Raw genomic sequence first — 21,029 nt, 5'->3', positions numbered from 1 at the left:
CGGGACCCGTAAGGGACGTTTGGTCAGACCACACATTCCTTAAAGTTCCCTCCAAGGGACATCGGAATCGGGCAGTAAGGGATTACGGCACTGGTCTCCTTACCAGTGCCTGGTATCCCTTACTGCCCGACTGGTAATGACCTCCAATGTGCTGCAAAGACGCAGACATTGTAAGCGATATTCAATCAACACTACAGCCAAGTCAATGCCTAGTCTGGGATGCTGAGGAAAACCCTTATTAATGTATTTTTATGTCTAGTTCAGTACTCTGGATGACCACCCTTGTACAACACCCCTCTCTTAGAATCCCCCTGACCCCACTGAGCCAAGAAGTAGGTTTGTTTTGCAAATTAAAAGGTTTATTTGAGAATTTAAACAATATATATATATCACACTTTATAATAAATTAATATCTGACCGTACACTTAGACATATGATGTTGATCAACAATGGGTAATCTGGCACTAGCACACTTCTTTACAATCAATGAGGAGTTAGTATAGGATGGATAAAGTAGCAAAAATACTTTTATGATTTCAAGGGAAAAGCAATGAGGAATAAAATGCAGTACAGAAATACTTGATATGATTTTAGCAAAAGATAAGATAATCACTTTTTATCTGGCAATTCACCCCCCTCCCCTATGCAATGTAAGAAATGGAAGGAGATGGAAAGAGGAGCACACAGTTCTCAGGAATGCAACCAAATACAATACGAAATTCAGTTCCCCCCCAGCAAGCTTAGAGGAAACAGGTAGGAGTTTGAAACACAGGCCCAAAATGCTTTTAAATGTGATGGCAATGGATGGGCAAATGTGCCAACTGATTTTAATTCCCTCTAGAGATTCAGGGTGAGTGGGAGATGTGTGTTGGTATTAGTTCAGGCTCACTTTAGCAATGCTCTATGAGTTATTACCAAGTTGCAAACGGATTTTAACAAAAGAAAGAATGGAGCTGCTATTTTGACAAGTGGAGAAATTGAGCCAAAATCGCAAATCGCGGTAAATTCGCGAGTGCGTGAATCGTGATTGCGGCAAAAGTATAAGGAGTCGGTTCTAGGCTTGTTGGAAAGCTTAGATTCTAAGCTTTCAGAGGAAATCTCGTTCCTAGCCCAAACGGTTCCAGAGATACGGACAGTTAAATAAAGGTAGTTTTTCGGATTTAAAGTAAACTCAAAATAACAGGTGACAGCTTGCAGCTTTAAAAATGACAGATGACACGATTTCTAGGAGGCAGTTCTACTTAGGTTAAAATAGTTTGGATTAGATTATTTTAACTAAGAGATTGGTTCTGCACAGTTCTGCTAGGTACTCACAATATAAATTTGAAATAGGCCTCGCCACGGATCTGGTCAGGTTTTGGACTGGACTCCGGTTCTGGTCTCGGCACTTCACAGTGATCTGGGTCAGCTCTCTGGTTCTGCTCACAGCGGTCTGGGTCACTCTGGATCTCTGGTCTGGTCTCTGGCAATTGTTCCTGGCAAAAGAATTCAAACAGCTCGCCCGGCTATGGAATAGTTTGCAAATGATTTAAGGATGCTGAGGCCTGCTGAGAAGAGTTCTCAGTTTGTGGGTTTAGGCCCTTGCTTTAAGTTCTGAAGTAAAGTTCTGGTCTTTGGAGATTGATGGATTTGAAGTCTGGATCTCTGGATGTGAAGTCGTCGGTCAGCATGCTCCGCAGCAAATGGAATTGAATGTCTCTACCTGTCCCAGCAGTCTCTTTTTATGTGTTTTGAAAATGGGTGTGTGCCTGGGCCTAGCTAAGCCTGCCCCTCTCTACTTGTCATTGGCCCAAATCTCCCCTCTCCCATGATTGGGGGAAGGAAATGGATTGTCATCATGAGGAGGTCTGTTTATGGGTCAGAGGATCCTCCCCTGGTCAGTTTGCCCACAAATCTATATTTGATTCAAATACATCTTTCCCAGATATACAATTTGTTGAAATTACATGTGCACATTATATATTCCTTATGGTCCATGCTTGTCCGCCTCTGATCTTCCTGGGGGCTTGCATTCAAAAATGACACCATTTTGCACTTTTTAACTGGTTTTGCAATATCGGACATTTACCCAAAATCACACACATGTGCGCAAGGAGTATGGACATTAATTGATGAAGTGTCAGATTTTTAACATGCAGACATTTGGAGTGAGACCCTATTTTCCGCTAGCAACCCCCCAGAATACACCACAGGGTCCTAACGCCTCTCAAAATGTTCACAGAAAAATCACAAAAATAATGATATTACTTATATAATTCTGACAAGTCCACACTATGAGTTATCTATCTTTTTAAAATTATGCCCTGGTCAAAAAGGGGTGTGGCTTCCCACATCATAGGGTGGAATAACTGGTTTATCCACTTCCCCCAAGCCAGCTTGTTCACAGAGGCACAGCTGCCCCCCAGTTTCTCCCAAGAGGAAGCTACTTTACGACGCCCCCAATATAACATTTGCCTGAGTCCAGGACAGGCCTTTGTTCAACTCCCTGTAGTCCCCAGCTGCTCCACCCCTAATCTAATCAGAGAGGTGTTAACTCCTTTTGGCCAGGGGCAGAGTGGCTGAGCATCCAGTTTCAACTCCTGTCGGGGGTAGTTGTCAGGCAGAATTCAGTTTCATTAAGCCAGGTTTCAGCTAAATGTCACTTTTTGTTCCCAGTTTTCTACATTCAAATCAAACTGACAATTTTTACCTATACATTAAATAATTACTTCCTTCAAGTCATTTCAGAATATAGTTTTACATTGTATCCACCTCTTAGCAAGTCTTTCCTTGGTCTGGTTTTGTTTCATTTGTTCAGTTTTACACAAAAGTCTGGTGGTTTTAAAACGCCGGCTTTCTGATAGTGGTGAGTACTGGTAATGCAACCATGTTTGGGATTAAGAAAATTAATTCCCCACAGTTCTGGGTTGCTTTTGGCAATCAGCATTGCCATTCCCAATGGTTTCAGGCTACTGTGTGTGTAGCCCAATGGTGGTTAGGCAGTGCCCTCCTGTGCTCACAACATAGGCAAAAATGGGTGGCAGCCTATTCTTCATGTTTTCCCTGTGCACTCTCTGGGGAGTTCTGGCCATCATGATGTTTTCCATGCCAGTACTGCACAGTTTTATGGTAGGGCTTGGATGCATGGGTAAAAACATCCCACAACATGTACTGGGGACTGTGAGGCTACAGGTCTTGGTTTGCCTGTCTGGTCCATTATTTATAAAGGTGAGTTGCTAACAGGTGGTTAGTCCCCTGGCTGTGATGGGGGCTTGGCATCCTATGTGGTTCTTCAAGAGGAACATCTCAGAAGAGGAGTTTATGGAGTCCATCTTTGGGGGTCGTTATAAATTTGCTGGTCTGGAATTAACGTGCCAGAGCTGAAGGTAAGTCAGGTGAAAGTCAGGTGCCCCACCAGCCAAAAACAGCCCATATTCCCGGCACCGGTATTACCGGTCCTGGTAATGCCAGCAGTCCTCCCATGGAGTCCAGCTGGACTCCATGGAATGGGGATTAACATGCCCTTGTCGTCACTTGTAATCTGCCGGTAATTCTGACAGACCAAGTGGCAGTAACGGTATTACCATTTGGTGGTATCCCGCTGGATTTACTGGCAGGATAACACCAACATCGTATTGACCCCCTTTGTCTCCAAAGTCCTTTCCTGATGTCTAGACTTGTATATAGCCTAATCAGCTATTCATCCTTTCAGCTTCCAGGAGCCTGTTTTCTGTGGAAAATACAACATTGGGGTGGTGAAATTAATACTCCCCTGACGTTTGTGTTTCTCTGTAAATGTGAATAAGTGTGAAGGTATCGGGAAGATAGCTCAGGGGCAATGTGCTCGCCTTGAAGCAATACGGCAGGCAGCAGCACAGGTTTGATTCCCGGGTCGCGCATAGAAACCTCTGGGTATTAAGTGTGTTATAAATAACCTATCATATCATATCAAGGTAACTTCACTGATTGGGAAAGACCTGTTCATTGTGTACAGCACAGGCCCTTGTGGATCTATCACGTTTTTTGCCGGGTCCCCAATCTGAAGAAGCAGTCAAACGGTAGTCAATTTGTTGCATTTTTCCCTTTTTTATTTGTATTCGTGCTCCCTTTATACAAAACATGTTAAAGAAATCCAACCATGGACTACAACCATGGGGATTAACACTGCCCTGCCAGCACTTGTAATCCTGCAGTAAATCCGCAGGACCAAGTAACGGTAATCGAGTTTCGCAGTCATTTGGCAGATTTACAGCCGAATTACAACCAAACTTAACTTCACAGATATATTTAGTCTACCTTACCATTTACCAGGATTAGCAGAGCCACAATTGAGGACTTTTTCCATGAGCAAAAAAGGTCTGTCTTCATTTCTAAATAGTTTTGGTGGATACATTGGGACTAATTCATAGAAGTGTTTTATAATGGCAAAACCCCATTCGAAAACGCTCTGTGAATCAGGGCCATTGTGACTGCCCACGAATTTCAATTTCTCAGAATCTTCAAGCATATTAATGTGTGTTTTGAGCTATAATGCAAAGTTTTAAGATGTGATGAGCTGTTATTCGCTCATTTCATGTTACCTGTCAAATGTAGAATTCTGCAAATGTTTTACATGGGAGGGCTCATGCTAGTTTGGGACTGTTTTGATTTTGTAAGGTGAAGTTGAAACTGTTGGTATCTTAGAATATTGAGAAACATCTTAATCACGTATATATTTGTTTTTCAGACCTAATGAATGCAAACATCTATCAAATTAAATGGAAGCTAAACCTAGTAATTGCAATTTCTTGAAAACTGTAATGTCACGTCTTTAGTAATAATTAATATTAAATTATACTAGCATGGCAGCATTTTCCAATAAGACAAATCCTCCAGTTAAACATTTGTAGAATTCCACACACAAGACCGCACACCTGTAAAACTGCAGTTTGCATATTTGAGTTTGATGTCCATATTTACTCGTAAATATATGGTTCCCTTAAATGCGGCAGTGGCACTGATTGACATTATGCGGCAGTGGCACTGATTGACAGTGGGGTGACCCGTGCCACTGCATGGTTACTTCAAGATGCATGCTGTACGCAGTGCTATTTTGTTATAGAATGGTAAAACATGTTTTTCTTTTTCCTGCACAGGTTGTAAGTGTTGGGAAGCACGTGAAGGGCTATCATTACATCATTGCAAACTTGGTATGTATGCGTTATTACTTAATTATGATACTAGTTGGCTGAGCAGTTTGTTTTGTCTATAAGCTTTAACGCCCATAGAATGATGGTGTCTGTCTCTAGTCAATGATTCAGAGCAATTTTACTGCAGATAAACCATGTTCATTTTTATGGTGCCCGTTTTAGATATGTGAATTCACTAGGTTTTAAAAACGAAATTGATGATGAACAACAGCATATAGCATGCCATGTGCTTTCATCAATTGCACAGCAAGTGCAACACATCTCTAAAATCCACTTTTCTGTCAAACAATAGAGCTCAGCGGTGGTCGAAGAGTACGCAAAGAAGTAGTGGAATTATGTTCCCTGCTGGCCTCCACACAAATCCCACCGCCACGCCCCTTCCCACGTGCAAACCAAACCCCCAAACAAATACACCTGCTGTTTAAGGGAATGTTCAGTTCAGTGCACTGAAGGGCACGTTTCAACTTCTTCCTGTACTGTTTTTTTTTTAAAAAAAAACATTCCGGAACGGTTTCTTTTTAAATTAAAAGTATAAGAACAGTAAAACAGTAAAACAGTGCGGGCTCTGGCGCAATATAAACCAAAAACAAACATAAACATAGCTCCTGCTAGAGTACACCAAAAAATGAGGGCCTGGCTGGACTTGCCTAATGGGTACTTGGTAAATTTCTGGGTACACCTCTGCACCCCATGTTTCCTTCGATCTCTCCTCATTCTCCACATTCTGTTGAAGTAAAGCATTTGTTTTAAAGCTTCCAGTATGTTGTTCCTCGCTCTTCACAGATGTTTTTAGTCAGTTTTATATGTTTAACTAGCTTGTATTCTTAATATATGGACGAATGACCTTTAAAATTCACTATTTGGACCAATTTTTCCAAATTGCATAGTGGGACAACCCCCTAAGCCCTACTTAAAGGGAATGGGCTTGTCCACATGGTGTAATATGGGGCCACTTTGAACAAGGTTTCCAGGGCCACTTTTGGCTCCCATTCCACCGCACGGAATGTGAAAATCGTCGGTATGCATACAGATACTGGACTTTAGTTTCCGACATGTTCAATTCCCCTCCAAGGTGTCTTGCTGGATCCTGAGATGCAATCTTTTCAAGACATTCACCATCTTTTCACTCCTTCAACACTAGTTGAGTGGGAGAATGTTTGACAGCACAAAATGTGTTCCAGCAACATTATGCCACTGGATTAGGCAAACCAAATGTGGCCTTTTTGCTGCCTGACAAGGTTTCTATGGTATCTACAACTCACTGGCATCTTGATGCAGGTAAGGTGAAAAAGCAGGTGCTAAACCATCCCCCACCTTTCCTGGATGCTCCTAAAACTTTGAAAGTCGACCTTAGGGCACATCACCCCCTCAGCCACATTGGATCTTAATGGAATAAATAATGCAGAGGGGCCATCAGTCTCCGCAATTCTCCACTTGATATGGTTTAAATGCCGCATCAGATCTTTGACTCCTCAACACCTGGTTCATCCTCATATGTATTTTTTTTTTTATCGGAAGCAACTTCAAGGGGTTTCAGTTGGTCACCTTACTTGGTTGGGCTGAGGAGCTTACTGCTCACATAGGAGTGTTTTTTGATGATGGAGGCGTGATGCATTCTACCAGAGATTCTGCAGCATCCAAACTCATCCCTCCACAACCACTGACAATTCAAGGATTCCCTTGATGATAACCTTGGTTCTCACATTGAAAGCATCACCAAGCTCAAGGGTGCAATTCTGAAGCATTAATGGAACAGCAGCACAAACCAGTAAACAGATGAAGAACATGTTGAATAAGCTGCTACATCGTTATTACCTGAATACTACTAAGTGGAGACTGTATGGAGTGTACCGTCTTTGGGCCGCATTTCCTGCATGGCCTCTGAAAGAGACCGCAGTGGAAACGCTGCACAGAGCGAGAAGAATGGCCATCTGAAAGTGCTGCATGGCCAGAATAAACAAGGAGGTGAGGGAGCAAGTAGGTGGAATGCAGGGGCTGGTGGTGGAGGGAGGACTGGAGATGGTCAGGGAAGGAACGTTCACAGTGGATCTGACCTAAGTATGAGGATTTGGGGTTGGGCAGGGATGGAGGCAAGCAGACATGGTGCTCAAGACGCAGTAGGGGAGGAGGGGCAGTGGTGGGGGCAGAGGCGCTGGGCTCAGGCTCGGACTGGAGGCCCAGACCTGAACCAAAACACAAAATGTTGGTGTGGGCCATTTTTTGGGGTCAAAGTGGCCCACTTTTTTGGCCGATGTGGGCAAGTTTGATGAGTTACTTAACTATGCAGCTAGTAGTTTTGACCAGTGTTGCTGAATAAATATCCATTAAAATGCACAATTTGCATCACATTATATCCAAAAACCTCCCCTTGGGTGCTATTCAAACAGTGTCACAAAAGGAATGAATAGCCATTTGCAACTGTGGGCCACTTTTTCATTGGTGCCCGAGACAATTGTATGGCCAGTCAGGCCCTGGCTGGGCTTGGGAAATTCGGGAGTGAAACCCTGTGATGGCGGCAAAATCCAATGTGTTTGAGGTCACTCCAAAGTGGTCTAAAAAAGCGTGGCTTCATTTAGATCATCCTCCAAAAAGCGAGCCAAACATCTGGAACCAGGTAGGGTCCAAATACAAGGATCTATTCTATCTATTCTATCAGCGAAATAAAAACTATTCATGAAGGAGTTTATGGTTTCAGCAGGGCCAGGTACAGTGTGTAATCTTGACTCAGAGAGGATCTGGTGGGCATGCAGTTGGTACTTGTCCCAGTAAGAATGTAAATTGTTCACTTAATTCTAGTAGAATTCCACATAGCCACTTAAAATTCGAGCTTCACCAGTGTCTTTATAAAGCGCAATATCGCCTTCCCATGTTCTATGTTGCCGCAGAGAGATCTGGCAACATCAGGGCCTTCTTTTGCTTGTAGGCAATCTCTATTTGGCAGTGCCTCTCCTAACAGGATGGCCACTCTGCTATTGGCATTTCCCAGGAACAACAGCACTGCGCACACCCGAGCTACGTCCGCTGAAACGTCTTGCCAAGAAGTCTGTGTTCCTTTTTCATGTGCCCATGTAGGTACTGGGTGCCAGGATATCATTGTTGTGATAGGACCTTCAAATCAAATCTCTTAGTTTGCTGCCACCAACAATGGACAGGAACCCTACGACCAACAAACATGCTACCTTCCAAGGACTGCATTTCTCCTTGCCTCTATGTGCTAAATAAGGTCTGTGGAGCACTGCTGAAATGTAGTGATCCCCTGCTGCTGTGCGATGCCCTTTTCCAAACTCGAGGCTTCAGTGCCAACTAGGTGCTCCATTAGGATCCGCTTAACCCCGCATTAAAGCATTGAAATCCATAGCAGCATATGCAACACCAACCTTATCTGACTACAAGCCTCGTAGCCTCTGGATTAAATCTGCAGTATGAAGGGTGTTGACCCAATTAAACCTGGTCTGGTGCATTGACCTCTGTAATGGAAGCTCTCTACCAAGCATGCGCTGTATATCCCTTCCTGTACTAGTCATGTTTCAAACAGATGTAAATCGAGGCTCACAACGCATGCACCTCTTACCACACGGGATCTCATTTTCTCAGCATTTAATTCTTATATCTAACCATGGGTACAGTCCCAAATATCTATTGTGCAGTGGTTGCTGACCCACCTAGTCAGACAGGTTTCCCGCACAGAGATATGGGTGAACACAGTATGTACAGGAAACAGTACCACTGAATTGGTTTCAGAAAGGCTATATTGCAAAGTTGGCCCTATCGAACAACCAGCCCACCTTCTTTCACTGTGGCCCTTAGCTAACACCCAGACCACCTTCTTTCAATGTGGCCCTTAGCTAACACCCAGCCCACCTTCTTCCACTGTGACCCTTAGCTAACAACCAGCCCACCTTCTTCCACTGTGGCCCTTAGCTAACACCCAGCCCACCTTCTTCCACTGTGGCCCTTAGCTAACAACCAGCCCACCTTCTTCCACTGTGGCCCTTAGCTAACACCCAGCCCACCTTCTTTCAATGTGGCCCTTAGCTAACACCCAGCCCACCTTCTTCCACTGTGGCCCTTAGCTAACAACCAGCCCACCTTCTTCCACTGTGGCCCTTAGCTAACACCCAGCCCACCTTCTTTCAATGTGGCCCTTAGCTAACACCCAGCCCACCTTCTTCCACTGTGGCCCTTAGCTAACAACCAGCCCACCTTCTTCCACTGTGGCCCTTAGCTAACACCCAGCCCACCTTCTTCCACTGTGGCCCTTAGCTAACAACCAGCCCACCTTCTTCCACTGTGGCCCTTAGCTAACACCCAGCCCACCTTCTTCCACTGTGGCCCTTAGCTAACACCCAGCCCACCTTCTTTCAATGTGGCCCTTAGCTAACACCCAGCCCACCTTCTTCCACTGTGGCTCTTAGCTAACAACCAGCCCACCTTCTTCCACTGTGGCCCTTAGCTAACACCCAGCCCACCTTCTTCCACTGTGGCCCTTAGCTAACAACCAGCCCACCTTCTTCCACTGTCGCCCTTAGCTAACACCCAGCCCACCTTCTTCCACTTTGGCCCTTAGCTAACACCCAGCCCACCTTCTTCCACTTTCTGATGTATCTTCAGCCAGTTTGCCCCCTGGACACTCTGAACTGGGGTGCATCACAGAGTACAAACCTTGTTCGTGGAAAATAGGTTACACAAACTTTTCTAGATAATCTCACTTGGCAGTATTCTGAGATGAGGCTCTACCTCGGAGTCATGAAATTCTAAAATGTAACTTGAGACTATCACAGCATTTGTGTTATACTCCAAAAGAAGCTGTGTGAGACAAGTATAATCGAACAAACCTCAAGAAACCATCAACTGAGCTTTCCAGAACCAGGGAAGGGTGAATCCCTGCTATTGGGGCCACAAGGGAAGGGTGAACTCCTGCTGTAGGGGCCACCAGGGAAGGCTAAATTCCTGCTGTAGGGGCCACCAGGGAAGCGTGAATTCCTGCGGGAGGGGCTACGATGGTCTCTTAATCCTATCCTCATGTGTAAATGCTGTGTTTTAGGAAGAGGAGCTGATTCCCTGCAAGAGCCCATCTCTGTACACAATCTGAACAGTCCTTAGCTTCACAATATAGGCGCACTAGAGGCACCAGAAAAAGACGAACAAAGTCAATCAAGAGGCTTGAGCTTCTTAGTTGTTCAAGTAAAAAACAAATCTTTACAATCACATGTGCAATAATGCAATGTGTATACAGAGGAGCGGATTACGTTTGGTCAATTTGCAAGTTGATCGCCCTCCCTTGCATAACATTACTTTGAATGACAGATTATAGTAATAATGTCACAGATGACCTGAATAATCTACAAAGTCTCTGGCGCAGTTTCACCTTTTTTATTCCCAAGAATAACAGGAAGCAAGGAATACGTTTGAGCAATGGTGATAGACAAATAAAGCAGAGGCACTGGCTGGAGGGGACGTTAGGGACAGTGGCGCTAGAGGCAACCCTCTCTCACTTGTCTCCTTTTTGGACACCCACCCTACCACAGGTATCCTTAACCCCTGGTTAGTGCTACTGCTCAGTAACCCTTACTGTCTCACGCTGGTGTAAATACAGGTAGCTACCTGTGTGCCAGCTGTCTAACTCCTTCCGGGATCTTCTACGTAGCCTTACACAAGTTTTGGAAGGGTGATGTATGTGTGCGATCTGATACTTAAGGCCTTTATCCAGGGTCGCACTGGGACAAGAAATAGGCCCGGTCACCCAAAAATAAGTGGCCCACTCCTTGCCTCAAAAAAGTACCCACCCCTCGCCTCACGACCCTCGACCTCTGATGACATCACCGGAAGTGATGTCATTTGACCCCCACCCCAAAGTGACATCCCGGGAAGCGATGAAACACAAACTTTCACCCCTTGACAAAATAGGAAGTGGCATTAAATTGCATTGTCCCTAAGTACACTCAATTACTGTGACTCCAAGCAGACGTCCAAGAGTAAATGATAATATGTTATTGTATAGCACTAACGCTTAAGCTCTTTTTATAGAACAAATATGCATACAACATCACCCAACCTGTGTTGGTATTCATTTATCGACCTAAGAAGGATGAAAGGCTTTCTAAAAAAAATCACAAAAAATTGGGAAAAATGTATATATATTTTTTTATTCATTTTTTTCCGAACCAGCCCAGGCATGGCCAGAAACCGGTCCCCACTCCTCAGGGACGATTTCGGCCCGGCCACGGGCCGAAAGGCCGAGGGCCAATCCGACCCTTCCTTTATCCCCTTACTACGCTCGGCCTTCCCTATTCTCCTTCTCTGTTCAACCCCACTATCCTGTTCTCCTTCACATGTCCTTCTCCTCAACATCTTTGATGTTAATGCCTTCCTTCCTACCACTCTCCTCTCTTTTCTCTTCCCTCTCACATTACTGCTACTCTCTTTCTCCGCACAACTGCAACTCTTCCTGCTCTACCTCTAATACTAATATTCCCTGCACTACACTACTCCTACCACTCCCACAAATACCCCTCTCTCTTCTATGGCTCCCTCTACTACGACGCCCACTTCTATTTACTGCTACTGCTCCGCCTCTCTACTACTATGCCCTTTCTTGGCTACTCTCTCTCTCTACTATAGCCTTCACAACTACTGCTCTCACAACTCATACTCTCACTACTAGTCTTGGCCTCCTCCCTTTGGTGCCACTACCCTGTACACCCTATTACTACCACTTCTTCACCTTTACTCTCTTCTCACTACTGCTTCGACTGCTCACGAAATTCAGGGATGCTCACCCCTTCTTCACAGCCTTTCTGATTATTCTCACACCATTGCACTTTCCTACCATGCTCTGCTCCTCATATCCCACTCTCCCCACTTCTACACCCCTCTACTATTGATATTTTTTTTACTAGACTCACTCTCCCTTAACATTCAATCCCTCTCTCACTAATCACTGCACTCACTACTGCTATCTCCCACACATTCTCATATCTTTCTATCTTACCATGTGAGGTATCCCTCCTCACTTCCTGCACTACACAACACTACACACAGCTGATAGCACTCTCTTTCAAAAACCTCACATTTTCAAAGCCCCACCACCAACTCTCCAACACTGCGATCCATCATCCTTCCTCCAAATGGTCTCTTGGTTCCCCTCCTGCTTCTTCCACAACTGCGCCTTGCCTTTTCTGCGGCCTGTTCGTATAAAGCACGGCTGTGTGTTCAGTGTCTTTCTCACATCCCCATTTGTTGCAGCACTCTCCTGATCTACTGAACCAATCGGTGCCTGCTTTTCCCCCAGGAGGAGGGCTAACCAGCCAGAAGTCTGTAAAAACCTTTCTTAACCCCTCCCCCTTTTCCAGGATGGTTTTGTTAACAGTCTGGTATTTCTCTGTCGTGCTGCAAGCTGGAAATTCAATGTTATGAGTTGTTGGTTAGATTTCTGCTCTTCTGGGTTGTTGAGTGATATTGCAAATTCACAATCTACAGGAACTTCACAATGTTTGCATGCAGTTCAGGTTTTCTTGGCTGTTTGCTGTTGCTTTGTGGGAGATGTGGTTGTGGAAAGACAAACAGAGAACTGTGGCAAGTGACTGTATTGGGAGGCATTGAGATTATATGAGTGGCATTAGTGTTGTCATAATTGTCACAAGGGGGTATTTATCGGGGATAAATGACCCCCAACTCCCATTGAACATACCTGGGGCAGGGATTCTTCTGAACTTTGTTTTAGTGAGTCTCCTGCTCTAGGCTTAGCAGCATCACTCCCCCCACTTTGACAGGGACATGACCCTGATGCTGTTATGTAATAAAAATAACATCATGATAGATACTCCCTAACGTAACGTACGTTATAAGGATATTGCAAATCACCAAGGAGTTCCATGACCAAAAAGAGGAACAAGGCCAGAGGCTAAGTTCCTTTATAAAATCACGTAACTGGGAGGTACTTAAAATATCCTTTTTATATGTGATTGGAGATATTTCATTCTTTACAAAACATGGTCACACACTGTCATCCCATTTAATACGTGGCTTCTTGCTTACTCTAATGTAAGAGATCTTCCATTTGCTGATACATTTAATAAATGTGAATTTGGATTTGAAAAAGCTAATATGCAGCTGCTGTTTTGTAGAAAAATAGTTTAAGCAGTTTAATAAGATGCATTGTAAAAACGTTTTCATTTTATGCTTTTAAATAAGTAATACAATGTGTTAAACTCTAGCAGTGCAGAAACTTAACATTCTGTCAATTGAAGGCTATAAGGTGTCACAGAAAACTATTTTACAAGTACTGAATTTGAAAAGCTTTTTCTGGCTTTAATTAAGTGCTGCAGTGACATCTGGAATTCTGCTCTCTGCTCACAACCAAAGTGTAATAACAGAACATAGAGCAGTTGTGATGTCATGTTCTTATTACAGGTCAGTTGTGATGTCACAACTAACCTGTAATAAGACAATTAGTTCTAAGCTTTTATACAGATATTGAAGGCTGCCTTATTTAAGCAATAGAACCCGAGCGGCGGGGGCATTACCGTCTCAGGTAATGCCCCGGGGCCCATAGGTAAGGACCCGAGCGAAGCAAAAATTGCGTGACCGGGGCACTAAAAGCTTTTTTTTTTGTCCTGAAACGCTGCAGCGTTTCGGCGCTGCGGCGTTTCAGGAGAAAAAAATACGACCAAGAAAATGGCTGCCGCCATGGAAAGGGAAAACGGAGTCCGTTTTCCCTTTCCATGGCGGGCATCGGGAGCAGACGCGCTGGGAACACAAGTGTTCCCAGCGCGTCCGCTCCCGAAAAAGGATCAAAAATAAGGTAAGTGGGGTTTGGAGCTCGGGAGTTAAATGGGGGAGAAAAAAAAAAAAACGTACCTGCGTCCCCGGCGGGGGACGAGGGAAGCCTCCAGCCGTGTGGAGGCGCGGAGCGGGGATGGCCCCGCTCCGAGTCTCCACACGGCTGTAGGCTTTCCTCGTCCACCGCCGGGGATGCAGGAACAAGAAGGTAGGTGGGGGGGAGGGGAGGGGATTTAGAAAAAAAAAATTCCTTACCCGAGTCCCCGGCGGGGGGCGAAGGCAGCCTCTCAGCCGCGGGGAGGCTCGGAGCGGGGATGGCCCCGCTTCGAGCCTCCTCATTGGTCGAGGGGCTGCCACGCCCCCCGCCGGGAACAAAGGCCGTGGAATCCCGATGAAGGGATTCCCGGCCGGGTAGGGACCTGGCGAGAGCCAATCAGAATGGCTCTTGCCTTCTGATTGTCTCTTGCCGGGTTACTAATTAGTAATAGTAATAATAATGTTTTATGTAGTGCTTCATGCCACAGTCCTCCAACTTCTATGCGCTGTAAAATAACTGTAATTGTTACCCAATTGTATGGGAAATGATCGACCTAGGATGGGCAGCTGGCTGTCTCCCTTTCAGTCTATGGAAACTGGACATGTTCCTTGAAATGAAATTCAATTGTCTACTCTTCCATAAAAACGAATCATGTGTTTCTGTTGGATAATAATTCCTTAGGAAGGGTGCAAAGTGGTCTTGAAATCAATCAATAAATCTGTTAATTGTATTGTAATAATAGATAATTTTTTCTATATTTAGTATTTTCTATATTAGTATTTGAAAGCTTCCCTAGACAATTTAAAACGCAATAGATGCTTCATGATCTGCAGTGGTGACTGTCTGTGACTTAAGGAAGTCATTGCAATCAGTCATAAACATCGCAGTCAGTCATAAACAGCTAAGTAGGTATGGACCGGTCTTTTGAGGGGGTGGAGAGGCTTGCCTGTTGATACCATGGTTGTCCAACTCCAGGCCTCGAGAGCCCCAAACCTGACAGGTTTTCAAGATATCCCTCATTAATATTCATGAGAATACATTTGCACACAATTCGAATCATTGTATGCAAATGCATTATTAATGATGGGTATCCTGAAAATCCGACATGTTTTTTTGCTATTGAAGTTGTTAAATATATTTGGAATATTTTTCTAAAGTGCAGATTGAGCACCCTAGTTTTAATTTTTCAATACCTACCTGTTCTGATTATTTTGATACGGACAATTAGGAGGTGATTGTTAAAAATGTGTTGGTTTTACAGTGGATAATTTCTGAGGCCACCCAGGAGGAGCCCATTTCTAGAAACTGAACGTCGTTTTTGTCAGCAACAAGTCTTATGATATAGTATTTCCCAAACGAACACAAATTGGGTTTGATGAATATTTATCACCTTTGTGCAGTTAGTATATGTAAAGGAAGATGCAATATGATTCTGATTGTCACAATCCAGTCCAGGTCTTCTCCCAGAGAAGGAAGAAACACACCATTTCTGAACCTGTATATGACACATTCACATGTTTCCACTTTCCCTACATTTCATTTTTCGTATCATAAAAAAAAGTTACCATGCCTTTGAAATGTTGAGAATAACATTCTTATTATGATGCCGGACAGATCATCACACACAGGCTCTGGTTCCGATGGGCCTGGTGATTGAGTGTGAAAGAGCCGATTGCTCGCGCTTCTGTGCGGTCGGGCTCCTTCACATGGATTCTATGGATTCTGTTCCATTTCAACACACGACGGCGCTGGATCATTGAGTCACTAGATGCTGTGCTGAAAGGCATGCGAATCCAGAGACCCACCACGCCTTCCACGCATTTCAGTGCACCGTGCAGTGACTGTTGACGCAATGCCACTGTTCATGCACACAGCAGAGATCGGCAATGGCAGTGTTCGTTATTGCACTATTTACTTTAACAGACTGTGCCTTTTTCCTGCAACTATAATGGCAGGCACAATCCACAGAAATCCACAGACCACATCACAGATGTTCTTCTGTTGGAGATTCCACACAACATTTCTGCAACGTACTCACTCTGGTGCAGCAAAATTCACGAAAGGGGTTTTCTGCACTTTTTCCCCTGTATCTGTAACATCCAGAATGCTCATTTCATGTGCCCTTAAACAGGGACGTCATTTCACCAAAATACCAGGGGTAGCGGAAGTGACATCACATGACCCTTGAACTCGGATGACATCACAGGAACTGACCCCATCCCGAAGTGACATCACGGGAAGTGAACTCGACAAAATAGGAAGTGGCATCACTCAATCTAAAAAATAAAATTAAACAAAATTAAAACATTGATTTTTTTTAGGGGTAGCAAGGGAGACCACAGGGGTAGCAAGGGAGACCTCAGGGGTCAACGTTGCGACCCCTGGCAACCACTAAATGACGTCCATGCCCTTAAAATATTGATGATTGTAGCCTTTATCTGTATGCTGTGGGGTATTTTTGTAGTTTCTGAAGGTGGGCGAGGGGGTTCACGGATTGGAAGTTATCTTTCTGCCTCCCTTTTCCCTTTCACCTCAAAAACCCAGTTGGATTACTATGGAATCCGTAGGCTTTTCTCACCAACAAAATCAGGCAGATTCCATAGGAAGCCATGGTACACTTTGCATGCATTAATGGCAGGTGGCATTTACTCAATTTGCACTACAGAGGGTGGAGTGAAGGCAAATTTGCCAGCATTGTACAACGCCCTTTTGTACTATGTGGCACAAATTACTAATATTGCATGGAGGTGACCTGTTTGCATAAAACACATTGGAGGAAAATAACCTCCAAAGTGTTTTTCCAGGTAAGATCATTACAGTCTTGTGTTATAGGTAAGCTTCTTCCGCATCCAAGCTGTCTTTTGATTTATGGTCTGTTGGTGAGTCTGACATCATGTCACCTTAAAACGTCAAAGTGTAAAATTTATTTTATAGGGATTCAAGGATATTTCTCTTGAAAGGTTCATGCACGGAGGAGCCAATGTAACCGGGTTCCAGTTAGTCAATTTCAACACCCCTATCGTCACTAGACTCATGCAGCGCTGGAAGAAGCTCGACCAAAGAGAATACCCTGGATCCGAGAGTCCTCCTAAGGTATTTTCAGAATGTGTGGTGATCACAAAATGGATGCATTGTATGAGATCTACCAATGATGCAAAGATGGCATGCATGAATAATGTTTACTATTGTGGGAATGATTTCAATGCTAAGCTTTACCATTTCCATTGAGATGGATATAAGTACTGTGAAGTCCACCACCAGCAGGATTCTTAGGCAATTAAACATTCACCAAATCATATGTCATTCATCAGGAAACTTCTAAATTGCATTTACCATTTGAAATTATGCATTGGTATTTCTTCGCAATAGCCCAATTTATAATTTCCATATTTGGAGATCATTTAGAAACAGGCAGAATATGCTCTATCATTCAGACAAAGTATCAACGCAATATTTACTGCATGTGTTAACCTATACAGAGTGGTTCACTGTTTAAATCTATCACTTAACGCTGGCATTCATCCTGATACTAAATGCTTTCAATGTTGCCACAACCAGGAAATAAGGAAAAGGGAGAAAAGTGATTTTTCCATGGACGCAGAATTTATTGTCAGGGCAATGCCAGAATTAGAATACGCGGCTCTGATTTCCCAAGTGAGAAACTTAGACACTAAAGTAAAACCAACGGGCAACATGGCATTAGAGGCATATGCATTGAAGTAGTAAATCCAACGGGCAACATGGCATTAGAGGCATATGCATTGAAGTAGTAAATCCAACGCGCAACATGGCATTAGAGGCATATGCATTGAAGTAGTAAATCCAACGCGCAACATTGCATTAGAGGCATATGCATTGAAGTAGTAAATCCAACGCGCAACATGACATTAGAGGCATATGCATTGAAGTAGTAAATCCAACGGGCAACATGGCATTAGAGGCATATGCATTGAAGTAGTAAATCCAACGGGCAACATGGCATTAGAGGCATATGCATTGAAGTAGTAAATCGAACGCGCAACATGGCATTAGAGGCATATGCATTGAAGTAGTAAATCCAACGCGCAACATTGCATTAGAGGCATATGCATTGAAGTAGTAAATCCAACGGGCAACATGGCGTTAGAGGCATATGCATTGAAGTAGTAAATCCAACGGGCAACATGGCATATGCACGGGCAACATGGCATTAGAGGCATATGCATTGAAGTTACGATTTTTGCCAACTAACAAAACTTCAAGAAACTGTTTCACAACTTTCGCATGCTACTTTTGAGTGCAAATTTGAAAAGAGGTGCTATAACTTGCATAATTCTTTATTTGTGCTACATGTGTGCACCTTATGCTGTGCTTGGAGAGTGTGTGGGATGTCTCCAAATGGGGAGGTGAGGTCATATCGGAGCATTTACCTAATTCACAAATGTATGCACAAATTCAATTTTACATATGCATAGCATGACAGATGTTGTAAAACTTTTCTTAGGAATGGAAATGTATTATATGCAGAAAATTGTCCCTTTCAGTGTTATTCTATGAAATCCTCTTACAGCACCAACATGTCAGGAGTGATGGAGACGGCAGGCAGCCCAAGACATCCATCCACCTAGTGGCTAGGAAGCAAGTTCTCAGAAATGCAAGGACGAGCAAGCTATCCAACAATTGCAGTCCTAGCTTGCCACTCTTACAACCTGCATGCCCCCTTTATTGAACCACAGGGACTCTAGTTGGAGGGGCTGGTTACACGTTGCAATTATCATTTTGCATTTGTGATTGTGTATGTAGTGCTACATGTATAGGTTTTTACTAAACCTTGTAAAGAGGTTAAAAAGATGTTAAAACTTCAAGAGAAAAGGAAAGGTTCTGCTGAACAATACAGCACACGTGCTGAGTTGGATGGGGCCGTTTACTAGCTCTAGGAGACGGCACGGAACCTGTTGCTCAAGACTGGAGTGTCCTCCTCAGCTCCTAGTGGAGGTTTAGAGAGATAGAGAGATCCAGCTGTATGAATCATGTGCGCTCTCATGCATCACATGAGAATATGTCACAATTCCAAAATGATATTTATTTGTGTTAGTTGGGTGTGATTACATTCATCAACTGTCACATGGTTCATGCATAATGTGCTTCCTCGAAGCTGAAAACCAAATAAAGATATGATGTTTATTGATATATCACCATAGTGAGAGTTCCTTACCATACTGCGCTAATCTCATATTTTGCAGAACACTTAAGTGACATTGTTGATGTTAGTCCAAGGTTCTCTGCGTGTTTTTGTTGCTTATTTGATAAACAGTGTTGTTCTGTGTACACTGTCAAAACTAGTGATAAACCATGAGCCTGTATTCTTTCTAACCGTTTTTGTCAGGAATAAACAGATCATTTACACAGTTGACTGGGTGGTCTCAGTTTCTAATTGGCTTGGTCCCCAGGCGTGAACAATCTTTTGATCCAGTCGTTCCAGCAACAGACAGGTGCACTAGTCATTTCATAAATAAACATTTCCCTGAAGTTTACAAAAAACAGTTACTTTGTGAAGAAGGATCATGGTATCCAAATGGCGAGTGCGAAATGGTGCTTGAAGTTCAGTGACAGTCTCAAATTATTTGACTTACTGGGAGGCAGAGAGGAAATGTGCAGTACGAGTGGAGCAGAGCACTTGAGGCAAGGTGGTGATTTGTGAGTCATTCCATGAACATTTTGTTGTGTGGGCTTTGCTAAGCAGTCTTCTTTAGTAAACAGCCTGTTTTCATATTGTGGAAACAGCACTTCACTTTGTGCAACGAATGAGCATTGATTCGTTTTAGAAACATCACCCACTCAGGTTCTGAATTTACGGCCCAAGCATTGTTTCCATTACTCAGCTCTGTTACGATGTCATTAGGTATGAAACATTGTTTTAGAGTGATGCAGCCTCATGTGTTACTGTACACATATCAAACATGGTTATCTTGGTGAGTCAAGTTAATCCTGTGGCCCCAAGCAGCACATCCCGTCACAAAAACCAGTTCGAGTTTAGGGGTTGGTCTTGTTTTTTCACAACATTCCCGAAATTGTCCTTGTTTGCTTATTAACATAATTTATCACCCGGGGGTGAGGAAGGTAGTCAATCATGTTGCTCCGATCGCGCGCTGAATTCCATGATCCAAATCTGCATTCCAAGCAACCTGTATGTAGGCTGTTCTCCTAGACCGCCATCGTCCCCCAGCCTCCCCTTCCCTAAGGTTACAGATCCACTCCTCCAAACCCCCCTCCCAACTTACTTGATTCCTTTGGCACCGCTCCACTTTCCCGCCGGCCGCCATGGAAATGAAAGAGGGGCTCTGCATGGAGCACCCTTCCATCTCCATTTCGCCCATCTTAGGTAAGTATTTTGTTAGAATGAACGTGATGCTGCGGACGCTTCCCACTCATTCAAATAAATGACATTGCTTTCAGCACCACAGGGTGCTAATGACAATGAGACCTTCAATGGTGGGCTGGATTGGGTGGTAAGGGTGTCGGACCCATCATTAAGACCCTCATTTCGCCTGTAACTGGGGCCTGGGCCGTTGCCACCTGACCAGGCCCATCAGCTTGCGTCTTATTAATTAATTCTATAGCTTTTTCACAGACCTTTTATCTATCAGTCAACACACTTGATATTAGGCATGGTTTTAAACACACCTTAAATGTATTTATTTTATTTGTATTTCATTCTCTAAGAACCTTTACAAACAAGAATTATATAAAACTTTCATTCAATACAGTGTACATTACACTCACATTTACTACTCTTTCTAAAATCAAATTATAGAAAACAAGCTGTTAAAATTCTATTCATGGTGGCTCAGTGACCTAATACATTTCTTGGCTAATACAAACGTTTGTCACGCTTGTTAAAATATAAATGGTTATTAAATACAGAGTACAGCATGACATAAGGATACCTTAGAAAACACAATATCTGATCGATACCTTGCAATTAAAATACAAAATTAGACTAGAAATATACTCAAATACTCACATATTTAAATATTAAACTATTAAAAATATTTGAAATATGT

General features: G+C 43.5%; 1 protein-coding gene across 5 annotated transcripts in view; it reads left to right on the top strand.

Annotated features, from left to right (window-relative positions):
- GRIA4 (glutamate ionotropic receptor AMPA type subunit 4) overlaps positions 1 to 21,029 on the top strand; it is a 1,206,498-nt gene that overhangs the window by 876,807 nt on the left and 308,662 nt on the right. For all 5 annotated transcript variants that reach the window (XM_069640740.1, XM_069640738.1, XM_069640737.1 and 2 more), the window contains exons 5-6: positions 5,115 to 5,168; positions 16,921 to 17,079. In XM_069640740.1, the coding sequence (XP_069496841.1) occupies positions 5,115 to 5,168; positions 16,921 to 17,079 (213 nt within the window). The remainder of the gene's footprint in view (positions 1 to 5,114; positions 5,169 to 16,920; positions 17,080 to 21,029) is intronic.

The sequence above is a fragment of the Ambystoma mexicanum genome, chromosome 7q (genome assembly GCF_040938575.1).
Source record: "Ambystoma mexicanum isolate Mex_15411 chromosome 7q, UKY_AmexF1_1, whole genome shotgun sequence".
Lineage (NCBI taxonomy): Eukaryota > Metazoa > Chordata > Amphibia > Caudata > Ambystomatidae > Ambystoma > Ambystoma mexicanum.
Note: the sequence above shows the minus strand (reverse complement) of the source record. Positions and strands in the feature narration are given on the sequence as shown.